Source organism: Mustela erminea, chromosome 9 (genome assembly GCF_009829155.1).
Source record: "Mustela erminea isolate mMusErm1 chromosome 9, mMusErm1.Pri, whole genome shotgun sequence".
NCBI lineage: Eukaryota > Metazoa > Chordata > Mammalia > Carnivora > Mustelidae > Mustela > Mustela erminea.
Window position 1 is genome coordinate 3,543,854 of NC_045622.1, and position 13,434 is coordinate 3,557,287.

At 40.5% G+C, this 13,434-nt stretch overlaps 1 protein-coding gene across 9 annotated transcripts in view; it reads left to right on the forward strand.

Moving 5' to 3' along the window:
* The window catches only part of GRIA4 (glutamate ionotropic receptor AMPA type subunit 4), a 381,150-nt gene extending 368,175 nt beyond the window's left edge, over positions 1 to 12,975 (forward strand). For 4 of the 9 annotated variants that reach the window (XM_032357837.1, XM_032357835.1, XM_032357839.1 and 1 more), the window contains exons 15-17: positions 4,518 to 4,632; positions 6,782 to 6,916; positions 11,489 to 12,975. In XM_032357837.1, coding sequence (XP_032213728.1) covers positions 4,518 to 4,632; positions 6,782 to 6,916; positions 11,489 to 11,653 — 415 coding nt within the window. In that variant the 3' untranslated portion in view covers positions 11,654 to 12,975. Of the gene's footprint in view, positions 1 to 4,517; positions 4,633 to 6,781; positions 7,030 to 11,488 lie in introns of those variants that run through there. The other 5 variants (XM_032357840.1, XM_032357836.1, XM_032357841.1 and 2 more) reach the window with 5 other exon arrangements.
* The last annotated feature ends 459 nt before the right edge of the window (positions 12,976 to 13,434 follow it).

Here is a 13,434-nt window from a genome sequence, read left to right on the forward strand (position 1 = left end):
TATGCAGAGAAAATTATATAAATTTACACTCATAATCTACTATTTTCCATGCAAGTTAAAAATAGAAGAAAACATGCTCTGGTAGCACCAAAGAAAAGCAAAAATTTTCTAGTCCGTTAGAAAAATTTTGCTCACAAATATTTACTTTTATCACCAGTGTAAGAGAAGTACAACAGTGCTTAATATTCCACAAAAATGATTAACAAAGTCCTATTTTAGTGTCCATTAAAACGTCTTTTCAGATAAAAATAAGCAGAGCAGAAACGTACACACAATGGAAAAGTCTGTGTAAGAAAAGTCACTTCCATTTATTTAACTCAGGGGCTGGACAGCTCAGTCGGCTTTTAATCAGTTTGTATCCCATCGATTGTTTGGTACCAAACGGACACTAAATATTTGTTGTCAAAAAATATATGTAAATCTAACCTTGTAGCACTCAAAAGTCGATCTATTGTCCCCATAGGTATGCAGTAACTTACTTCACCAAATATGAGCTACAAAATGATACATTCTAAAACGTTACTTAAGATCTTAAATGTTATAAGAATCAACATAAAATAGTCCCCCCAGATGATATCATAATATGTCCTGTGTCCCCTCAGAAGTTCTGTTTTCATACTAAAAACCATTCCTTGTAGGTTGTTGACTGATGTACTATCACCGAACGAATAGGTGATCACATCTAAGTGTTCATAATGCCCGACTCTGAATTTGTGATAAAAGGCAGTATTTTAAATGCCCTCACCTAACTTAGGAGGCACTTGCTGTTTCATTTTTGTTTTGTACCTTCTACAGGTGACTAGTTTTCTTTTTTTAAGTTTTCCCACCCCTCCCGTGGGGCTTGATCTTCCTCAGAGGAGGTGAGACCAGGAGGAGAAGGGCTTAGTTGGAGAACAAAGATCGTTTTTGAGCTTTTGCTGAGTATGAAGCCAAGGCAGGAGAAATATTAAATGACACCAATTCCGTGTAGGGAGAATAAGCTCACTCAGAGGCCCCGGCCCAGGCATGCTGAAATCTGGCGTCGTCTGACGTTCAAATACAGACTCTTGTTGGGAGAAAACTCAGCTTTCTAGTAGTGATGCATCTCACAGAGGGGGAAAATCATGGAAAGCCCGACCCCCCCGCCCCCGCCATGAATGGGTTCCTTTGAGGAGGAAAGGACCTGCCTGCCATTGTCCAGCCTTCCGTTCAGCAGCAAATTATTAAGTTTCTGCTTTCAGTAGGCCATGCACCATATTTGTGGGGAAAAGAGAATTCTCTTTCTCTCAAGGAGCTCATGATTTAGTAGATCTGAAAACTGAACTAGAGTCACTGTGGGAGCGTCTAGTCACAACCTGTAGCTACAGAATAATTCGTATCCCTCTCACCGAGAGTTTTTCCCTGAGCGCGAAGTTCTGACCCAGCTGCCCGCAGCCAAGGCTTCATGCTGAAATGTAAAGATTTAAGGAAAGAAGTAAGAAAAAGGGTCCTGCATCTTAAAAAATAATAAAGTCGAAAGGCAGGATTTGGGGTATCCAAATCCATTTTTTTTAATTTACTTAATAATATTAGTGCAATGTGGTCTTTTCTATGATCAGAAGAAATTTATACTTACTCTTGTGAATAAAGTAATAGAAGTTTACCATTGGCAGTAAACCAGTTTAAAAATATCATTGCAATATCTAAAACTCATTTTCCTCTCTGATGAATCTGATACGGTTTAGTCAGAGCATAGACTGTACACAGAATTTTATGTCAGTTTTTGATGTGAGTTACTTACTCCTGGTTCTAGCTGGAAATTTTGGCAAGGCCTGTAATCATTAATGATCTATAAAATTACTGATTTTTTTGTTTTATACCTTATTTTCCTTTATGCATATAAAAACAGGCACACTCAGGAATGTGGACATTCGTATAAAAATTACTTCGTAAATGTGATTATCGAATCATGTCTTCTTTAGGAATTGTATTAGATCACATGATACCCGTTTCCAGTTTAGCACTTGGAAGACTGTAGCCCATTCCTGACTTTAAAGTATGTCCTAAGTGGCCTTCTCCCCTTTACCACAGCTATAGACACCAAGGCAAGAATGAAGGGATTATTACCAAAAGTGTGAGTTCATAAGCAGGGAAAAAATGTGGCAAACAAAAGCCAGTGATCTCTCAGGAACACATTCCTTGCTCAGTGCCCAATACTCCGCCAGTTGACCCTTGAGTTTGGTTCCCGATGAATATCTTAAACTCAAAATTTTAATCTACTCACAGCCCCTAAAACCAGCTCTCGTGGTGGAGAGCAGAAGGAACAAAGAGGCAAGGGGAGAGGTGAAGGAGAAGGGGAAGGTAGGCTCTTGAGGACGTCCCTTCCAGAAGAAATGGAAAGAAACTCTGCTTTCTTTCCCTTCCCTTTGCAGCATTCAGCATGAAGCCCTCCTCCTGGAGCACCCTAGTCGAGAAGTGCAGTGTAGGCTCATAGAATACACCTGTGCACGTATTAGAAAGGCTTTTGGTAGGGACCTCAGCACTCTTAAGAGTATGAGTTAAAGGAAAAACTTGCTCTGGGTTCAAAATAATTTAAATACAGCAGCCCTGCAGAGCACCTACTCTGAGTCAAATACTTGGTAACTGCTGTCCCACAAGGACGAATGAATGAGACGAGGCTTTTATTCCCAAGTAGTTCACAACTCATCAAGCGACCCGGGGTGGGCTTTTGTAATCACTTCACGAATGGCGGTCATGGTGTATAGATAGTAAAGCCCACATTAGGACCAGACTCACCAAACTCCCCAGTTTACCAAAATCTTCATCCTACTCAACCCCAAACTCGGCATTTAGTAGAAAGTGTTAAATAGTGCTCATACTAGATTTTGTTCCAAAACACGATGCCATTTTCTAGCAATGCGGCAAATGCATATTACTTCTTAAATGGAACGAGTCTTATTAAGATGTTATAAAATAGATATAAAAATTAAATCATAATGAGAAAAGAGTTAAAAAGATAAACTTAACACCTTAGAAACTTTTTTCCAGAATGAACAGTTCAACAACAACATAACAACAGAAAAAGTTTTGGCTTAATTGTTAATCAGAAAACACAGTTAACCAGAAACTCCCATTTCTTGACTCTTCCATTGTGAATGTTTTTAATTGCACAAGCTATCAAGTCAGACTATTACAAACCCTGATTCAGCAGCTACTTCCTTGCTGTGTGGCTAGATGATTTAATCTCTCCATGCCTTTGTTTCCTCATTTGTAAAATGCAGGTTGTCATAGTATCCAAACATATAAAATGCTTCCAACACGTGCTGGAACCTAGTAAGGGCTCCATCAGTGTCAGCTGGCATCATCACCGTCATCATTACTGTATTGCCTACTTGTGCAGTTAAGTTAGATTTATGGAATTAATCCCCTAGCAAATCAATGCACGTCGTGTCTCTCCAAGTGCACTCAGTATTTCCTAGAAAAATGAGGTGTTGGGAGACAGAGCCAGACAAAATGATTGGGGCAGCCTTAGAAATGTCAAGAGAAATTCAATGAATCTCTCTCCGAATGTTTGTAAAAGCGAAGAGAAGCAGAAACCAGCCAACCATGGAAACAGAACAGGGATGTCAGGGGTTACCACTCCCCATCCATCCTCTTGGATGCAACAGAGGTGTTCACATGGGAATGAAAACCGAGGGAGTTCGTAGATTCCTTGGGACACTGAGACGGTGATGACTGGCCTTTTCCTCCTTGAGACTCCCTATATAACATCGAGTACCAAAAGACTCAAATATGGTTGAAAAGTGAGGTTTTGTAGGACTAGTTTGTTCATAAAAACCTCGGTTCCCCTGAGCCTGTCATGGATCTGGTGGGAAGCATCCGTGGAGTACATTCTAGTCCCTCCCCTTTGTACGCACGGCATGTTAATGTGATGGACTCAAGATAGTGATATTGTTTAGGTGAAATACCACAGTCCAGAACTAGAGTGTCCGCATGGGCTGCTACTTTCACGATTCCCGTCTCTGTCTTCTGAGGACCTTCCTGGACCTTTGTCAGTACCACATGCACCCTCCTTCTCTTCCAACCCGTATAGACCTGCTTTTGCGGCATACAGTAAAATGCTGCCAGCTGAGTCACAGTGTAGGGGAGAGCCCAAATCAGTGTGAGCCAGGTTCTCTGCACACCTGTCCATCTGCAGCCACTGCCATTCGTTTCGAAAGGGGTGGGGGCACAATGAGCTTGCAAATCTTGCATGACTCCCACCGTCTTGCTGGGAACCTTGTAAACGCTCCAGCAGCACTCTCCAGGCCAATAGTTTTGGGTTCACAGTAATTGCATACGTTTTATTTACCCCTCCTCCCTAGCAGTATGCACCTGTTACCTAAAGTGATGGAGCAGGCCCCAGCCGCCGGCCTGGTTCTCCACCTGGGCCTCCGCACGAGACACAGCGCCTCCTGTGGCCTCTGCTCCGTCACTTTGCCATGCGATTCTAATGTAGTTTGACTTGAATAACATAAAATAACATATATAATGTTATTTATGTTATTTTCCACGTGAAGAACTCCTGTAAACCTTGCCGTTTTGAAACTCAGTGAGGCAGGCGTCTTAGACAAGCTGAAAAACAAGTGGTGGTACGATAAAGGTGAATGTGGACCCAAGGACTCTGGAAGCAAGGTCAGTCGTCGCCCTCCGGGGCGCCCCCTTGTGTTCACAGAGCCGTAGCCGCGAGCGCTTGTCACAGGGCACGACCCACTCACCCGCCCCGCGTGGCCCATGCGGTCTCGGAAGACTGCAGCCCGCTCCCCCCTGCTCAGGCCTGGGTGCAAGCCCAGATTAACCGCAGGAGCACCTACAAGGACCAAAGTCCTTCTAGGATGCTCGGGCTCACCTTCCATGCGAGTAGCGCTTCTGGGTTTCGTGTGTTTCGGAGGCGAGAGCCACGAAACCCGTTGTTTGAGGACCCGGTGGGGTCTCCAGACAGGAAGTGGGGGACTGTCCGGTAGCCGTCCAGAGACGGAGGTTAACGTTCACCCTATGGCACTGGGAGGTTGTCTGCCGTCACTGTGTGGCCGAGCGTTCCTCTTTAGTTGAAGAGGCCCCCTTACAGCTTTGCGCTGACGGATGTGCAGTGGACCTTCCGGTGGGGCTCAACAGAGATGCTCTTACTAGATCAGCGTTTGCAAATGATATCCTCAAGGTCAGATCTCTGCTTCGTGTAACCTTGTTAGTCAACGCGGAGATCTAGAGACCTGATTCACTGAGTATGAGTTAACAGTGGTGCAGTTACGTTGCCATTCCAGTGTATCAGTGAATCTAGTTACCTGAGCAAAATAACAGACTGTAACCAGTGCCCAAAAGCCCTAGTTGAGGATTCTCGAAATCTTTAGCTTTTTTAAAAGAAGAAAAATATTCGTTATTCTAAGATGCGAAACAAGTAAATGGCTTAAATAGGAGAGCCTCCATTCAGTTAAGAAAGAGACCAAGTAATGTCACTGGATGCCTTTTCGGGGTTTATCCCTACGTTTTAATCAGCTTTTTCCCTGTCTTTGAACCAGAGTGGAATGAGACAAGCTTGGCCAAATAATGAAACACTTATCTCAAATCCCTGTGTCAAGCCACAGAAGCATAAATATTTAATGAGAGATTATTTTAAAAATGAAATGACCCTAAATTTTGGCCCAATTGGGTAATGTCATGGCTAATTGGACCATCTACATAGTCCGTCTTTTGAATTAAATACTCTCCTAATAAAACTATTTAAGTCTCTGAATCACAGTTTGTACAAAACCTACAGCCGAGAAGATGACAGCCACGGGGCATCCTACAAGGAGTCTAACCCAAAATACCTTCTCAAATCACGTTATATAACATACGTATTTCTAATCTATGAAAAAAATTCTGAAGTCCTGTTAAAATTTTAGTATCTTCTAATCTTATGTTTGAGTATTTCCAAAATTCTTATGAGGTAATATGTAATCTAAAGCTCTGGAGAATAATATGTCTGAACTATTAACTGATTAAGTATTTTTAAGTGGAAAGAGAATCTTACTTTTTAATCAATAAAAATAGTCCTAAATTTGTCCATACAAAAGTAATTTATGTCTCAGTTAACCATGGTAATGTGTATATTTTTAAGTTACCTAACTGTGGTGCATACATAGTTATTCCTAAATATTGTGTAATATGTAAAAATGACTTTCTAGTCATGACTTTCTAGAAGCTTTCCCATATACCTGTGACTGAACAAACAAATGAGTACCCTAGCACATTGTTTACATATATTTGGTAAAGCAACAGTGAAGAAAATGTGAAACTGTTAGTTAAAAAATAAAAACAAACAAAAAACTTAGTTCCTTAATTAGGAAATGTGAAGTGAAATTTATACAAGAAAAATTTCAGACATTGCAAGTGTAAGTAATGGCAGGAAACTCAAAAGACATCACTTCCCATGTAACTGGGTTTTAAATATGCCATTTTCAAACTTAATAATAAGCCCACTTCTGCCACCCTGTGTAAATATATAAATGCTTTTATATGGCTAGGCATAGTGGCTTTCACTGCATATTTAATAATGATAAAACATTACAAATTTTATTGAATGTAATTACACACAGTTTTATTGGTAATCATCATAATTTCACTTCTCCTGAGAGCTGTAAGCTTTCTGCTTAAATCCATAAACCTCCATCAGTGATTTATACGTGTAAATAATTTCAGGTTGCATTAGGCATTTGCTTTAATTAGCTGTTTGGATTTCGTGTGTTCTTTTGCCTTCCGGGTATGACATTTCCACAGCTAACTGAACTGTCTTTATCTCCCCCAGGACAAGACGAGCGCCTTGAGCCTCAGCAACGTAGCAGGCGTCTTCTACATTCTGGTTGGCGGCTTGGGCTTGGCTATGCTGGTGGCTTTGATAGAGTTCTGTTACAAGTCCAGGGCAGAGGCGAAGAGAATGAAGGTGGCAAAGAGTGCACAGACTTTTAACCCAACTTCCTCGCAGAATACCCAGAATTTAGCAACCTATAGAGAAGGTTACAACGTATATGGAACCGAAAGTATTAAAATTTAGGGGTAGGACTTAGGGCTTACTCCAGTGAGTGGGTGATGCATCCCGTCATTGCAGTGTTGTGACCTGTCTGTCCAGTGGTGGCATTGCTTGCTTCTGATTACAGCTTGGATATTTTGGAAAAACGTCAGTGCAAAGTGGTTCGGTTTTCTTTGGCTGCGGATGCACTGTTCAAAACTTTATGTTACCAATAGATATCTGCATTGAAAGGGGCAGAAAGACAAAAACAAACCTCCAGGATTGCTCTGCAGAATGATCTGAACAGCATATCCTACCCGAAATTTGGGAGAAAATGGAAATCAGTTCTGGGTTTCCTTGTCTGTGTACCAGGCCAATTCTACTTGGAACAATCCAATTTTAGGAGAATTGCTCACAAAGTCAGCATAAACCCAGTTCAAGGGATCAAAGCTTTGACAGTTGCCTGTTTTGATAGTATTATTTGATACGATTATGTATTTGCGTAATCCTAACAATATGATTATGATTATGTATACAACTCCAAGCACCTAGTAAGGGCTCAGAAAATTTTAGCTCCTATTCTGTTTCACATTAACCATCATTCTATATTTTTCAAGAGCAAAACCCTGCTGTTTGCTCATCTGAAAGTACCTTGAGCCAGACCTTTAGATGGGAGTGACTGTCAGAGTCTTGACCCCAGTTCATATTTATTAGATGGGTTTCAGCTCTCACCTTCACAGTATCACTAAGGTGGATGTGCATTTTAGGCAAGAGGCATGTTCTCCATCAAAACTGTCAGCAATGTATGTGTTCTTTAGGAGGATACAGGAAAAGATAAAAATTGCAGTGAATTGTTATGGCCTCTTTTTTTTCTCATTTCAATTTTTTTTTAATTTAATTTCATTTTTTTTTCAGTGTTCCATAATTCATTGATTATGCAAGCACACCCAGTGCTCCATGTAATCCATGCCCTCCTTAGTACCCACCAACAGGCTCACCCAACCCCCCACCACTCCCCTCCAAAACCCTCATTTTGTCTCTCAGAGTCCACAATCTCTCATGGTTCGTCTCCTCCTCTGATTTCCCCCAACTCACTTTTCCTTTCCATCTCCCAGTGTCCTCCGAGTTATTCCTTATGCTCCACAAGTAAGTGAAACTGTATGATAATTGACTCTCTCTGCTTGACTTACAAGTAGACCAGAGCCTCACTTACTCACATCCTCTCACTGTGTCACAATAAAACAGTGTAAATATTCAGTGAAATGTAGGAAATGGAAATAATTTTTTAAGAATCTAAGTGTCCACTACTTCTTTCCTCAAATGATAGAAAGAAGTTTTAAATAAGACCTGAAAGCATTTGTTATTGCTCTTCCTAAAATCAGGACTCTAAGACCCATTTTCTAAAATTACATATAATAGTCGACTGACTAGGCTGCTCACTCTGATTTTAACGGTAAGTGAGCCTTTGAACCCGCAAGAGACATGCAGTGCTTGACGTAGCCGAGAGTCAGAAACACAATATAATTTTCATAAGCTGTACATCTGAGGTTATTCCAGGTAAATACCCCTGTTTTTGATATTTATTGTTACAAAAGCTATTGAAACACTTTGTTAGTATCTTAAAGAACAAAAGCCGTTCCCTTTTACCAAGATCTAGCTCTTGAGCATTTTTCCATAATCTAGAAATCAGTGGATGACTGTAACTATACATAGATAAGCCCCACATGGTTCTTTCCCAGTTTTATGTAAAGGAATCCAGAACAAGACCCTCTGTTCACTCAGATCAGAATGTTTTGAGCCTGTCTCCTGATAGCAAAACAACAAGCAAGGAAACTAGTGGAGGAGAGATTATCCCAAACTGAGAAAAACAACTCGTGACAAGTTTTAAGAGTCAATTATTTGGATTTTATTCTGGAATGAATTTTATGTCTTAAGAAAAGGCTTTTCTGGTTTAGTTTGGGTTTGTTTTGTTTTTTGTTTTTTGGTTTTTTTTGTTCTGGTTTTTGGGGGGTTGTTTTTGTTTTTTGGGTTTTTTGTTTTTTGTTTTTGTTTTATTTTTTACATTTTGATTTTTCTTTGGCAAAGCAAAAGCATTCCAACCATCAGCAAGGTCCAAGGATAAGGTTGCAAAGAAAAGAAAATTAGGAAATTCTAGAAACAAACACTCATGGATGCCAGTTAATTGACAAAACCTGGGAAATTGCTAAAGAGACTTAAATTCCCAAGTTATGTACATACAGTTTCATGTAATAATGTTTTTGGAGTCAGAACCTGGCATTACAATGTATCACAAATTGCCCCTACAGTTAGGGTTAAATTTCTAAGACAGTAAATTTCAAATAAAAACAAAGCATTCCTACCCATGACTTTTAAAAAAAACTTAATGGCATTCAGGGTGAATGAAATGATTTGCACCTAAGAAGACTGTTGGCCACAATTAACAAAATTTTTGATAATCTAAATAATATTGTCCTTAAATCCCAAAAACATACCCTGAAACCTTCAGTATAGATAATATTTACTCTAAAAGTGATTATCCCTCACAGGAGCACTTACAACTGAGGTCATAGCCTTTTTTTTTTTTTTAAGATTTTATTTATTTATTTGACAGGCAGAGATCACAAGTAGGCAGAGAGGCAGGCAGAGGCAGAGAGAGAAGCAGGCTCCCCGCTGAGAAAGGAGCCCGATGCGGGATTGGATCCCAGGGCCCTGGGATCATGACCTGAGCCAAGGCAGCCGCTTAATCGTCCCAAGGTTGTAGCCTTTAACCTCAACAATCTAAACAGACCCCAGACCATGTGTAAATTTATAAGAATGTTTTTTAGTCTGAGCAGCCTCAGTGGGTTCACAGTAAGCTGAATAGAAATGACATTTTCTGGAAGAAGCAGGAGATATAAGTATAAGAAATAATAAGAATGAAGAATACTAAGATTAAAGGAAAAATAGCTGTCAAAGATTTATTAACTATTCTATTCAGTTGCATTCTTCTACAGAAAAGGAAAAATTTCTTAAGAGCATATGCTTCCTGTTTGGGGTGTTTTCCTTTCTTTGCAAAGGCAATCAAGAAAAGAAAGGAAACGAAAATAAATTTTATGGCAAGAGCCTTCTAAAAAAAAGTCCCTTCCAAAAATTATAATGCTTTTATTAATTGCATTTCTTCAAAAAAAAAATGAAAACAAAACTAAACCAGTAAATTCTAAAAAAATATTTATCTGTTTTACTTAATGTTAAATGTTGAAAATGAATCTGAGGTAACAAATTCAGACTTTGGTCTTGGTTCATTTTAATGTAGTGATGTGTAGTTTCTGTAGAGATTGTATCCTGACTTCTGAACTTTTTAGACTACTTGCTAAAGAAGAACTATGATAATGGCCTTGGTTATTATCTCAGGTCATTAACTAGCAGTTTGATTTTATCAGGGTATCTGATCTCTAAACCTTTACATTTGCCCCCATCACTAATTTCATTATTTAATATACAGTTATTTTAATACTGAAGTTCCAGAGCAGAACTAATACAGGAATGGAATTCCTAAAGAATTAAGTAAACTTAAATTCACCACAGGAAATTAAGATACAACTTAGAGAAATAAATGATCTGTGCCATAACAAACTTAGGCAATATCTTGTTTGCCTGCTTTTACTCTTGAGTTAACATTAAAATTCAGTTATTACAAAAAATGTAAAGGCAATGAACAAGGAGTAATTAGATTTACATAATAACACTGCCTGTTTCTCTTCTGTGTAATATTGTTACCTGCTACTAACTTAACATGACAGAGAACAGGAGTTTAATGAGGATTTTGGAGACCAGACCCCATACCCTCTCAGTCTGAGAAGTCCCCCAGCAGTGAGTTGGTGAGGAAACATCCTCCCTTTCAGTGCTTCCCCTTGAAAGGCTTAGAGCTTCTGCAAGTATCAGTCAGCTTCCAGGGTAGGCATTGGAAGGACTTGATGTCACTGACTGTGCTGTTCTGGGTCATGTCTATACCTGGTGTGGGTGAATGAAGGTGTTTGTGGATAGATCTGTGTTCCGAAGACGGGAAGATCTGCCATGAATAGTCTATAGTTTGTTTTGACAACACATCCCAGTTTTGAGGATAATGCCCCCACCATAAAGACATATTCTAGCGAGAGTCAGAGGCTCAGTTAAAAATGTTGTCTAACGTAGAAGAGATTTTTAAGCCAGACCACAAGTGCTAGGGTGTAGAGGACCCCAAGGGGAAAGCTTTGCCGCACCCAGATTGGCCAAACAAAACTTAGTTTGACGATTTCAAAATTAGTTCCGGAACAGGTAGGACTGCAAACCCTGGACCCAATTCATTGTTCGCTGTAGTTGAGCTTTCCTCTCCTGTAATGCACAGTTTTCACATGACCAAAAGAATATTGGGAAAAAATGCAGATGTCTAATTATTGATATCTTGGTGTTTGCTGTGTCGCCTTTTGTCAAAGAAACAGAAACATTGTAACAGTCTACACTCTCTCTGTTTCCTTTCCATGCGCCCAGCTGACCTTTTCTGAAGCCATAAGAAACAAAGCCAGATTATCCATCACTGGGAGCGTAGGTGAGAACGGCCGTGTTTTGACGCCCGACTGCCCCAAGGCTGTACACACGGGAACTACAATTAGACAAAGTTCAGGATTGGCTGTCATTGCATCGGACCTACCATAAAAACCAAAAACATAATTGAGTGCCTTAATCAAACTGTGTTGGTGACCGACGGGAGCGCAGCCCGGGGCGTGCCGAGCAGGTGCCCTGGACCCGGCCTCTGGCCTCCGCGTCCTGATGCTCCCACTTCCGCAGCAGCAACGCGTGCATGAGCTCAGCTCGGAAACCCAAACTCAGATTTTATATCAGGAAAACTCACAATTTAGGTTTTTTCGGGGAGCGGGAGGGGGGGAGCTGGGATGGGCATATTAACAGCAACAAATCTCACTCGAGTGGACTTAAAAACTAATCAGACTTGCGAGTTAGCGCATCCAACTGTGAAGTTCTTGCTCCAAAAGGCCTGTCTTCACCGCAAGGGATAAACTAGCTAGAGAAGTCAGTGAACACGCTAACGTGTGTCTCCAGAACACCCACGTGGTCCGTGGACGACTCTCCAGCAGAGAAAACGCATCACGCACCTGTGGTCGGAAAGTAATCCACACTCATGTAAATCCTGTGAAAAAATTTAAAGGAAGTATTTACACTTACTTTGGAGAAAACAAATACTGAAACATGCTTGCTTTTTAACTGATGTAAATCCAGTAGAGGACAACACAATCCTTTTTTCTAACCATCTTAGGGAACAGTACATTGCAATAATTGATATAAATGCCATCACTGTAATAAACTTTAGAGACTTTTTTTTAATATAAAAGCTGTTGGTCATCTCCTTGTTGCCGTAACCTCCACTCTGTCACATGAGTCAGTGTCCACAGATCGCGTTTGTCTCACTACCGGAAACACAAACACGAAGACAATGTTACCGTGAAATCATCAGTCCACGATGTAGAGTCAGAAGACTATGGGTCACTCATGGTATCGATCTTATTTATAATCTCATTCTGTGTACAAAATTGTGGTTTTTGTACCCACCAAAAAGAATAAAACAATGGACCTTCTTACACTATCTACAGAGCTTAAAGTTTGTTTCCTATCGTGAATAAAAATTATTTGAGAAATCGTAAGACTATGTAGGAGGGATTGTAGAAGTCGAGTGTGGGCCATATCGGAACATGTAGCTAGCTCTTATTATTTCCATATAATAAGCTTACCCTCTTTTACGGATGTTTGCCTTGTGATCAGGTGAAATTGTCACAGATGGCGTGTCTGAATTGGGGAACGATCCATTGTTGTTAACAGCAACATACCTTGTAATCGTGTGTTGGAATTTTACTTGACTGTATTTTGCTGCGTAAAATAATGTCTCTTGGGCTTCTCCCCCCATTCCTCTTGTTCTGTTTAAATTGCTTGAAGGCACGGGTAGTAGCTCGTGGTAGACAAAAAAAGAAGAAGAAGAAGAAGAATTTGTCCTTGTTTTTTCAACTGGAAATGGTAAAGAAAATTATACCAATGTTTGTTTCCCAAACCCACCTTATGTTTATGTATGGACAAAATGAACATGGTTCAAAGGAAGGTTTGGATCATCTGAAATAATAAATGAGTACTAGAGTACAGCTAACCATCACCCTACGTAGAGATCTTGTCAGAAAGCACAAGTTAGGATGATTTTGGAAGTGTGGCCTTGAAGGACGAGTTCCATTTCCCCAGGTGGAGAAGGCATGGAGAGCCTTAGGGGTCCAACGCGGTGCGTGTCCATAGACTGTCAAAGGCATGCGTGTCCCTGGATGGGCGGCCGCGAGCACAGGCTGCGACATCACACAAGACAAAGTTGGAGAAGGTGAAGGACCAACCACCTTGCTTCTACTTTGGAGATATCCACCCCCTTACCCCGCGATCTCGCAGTA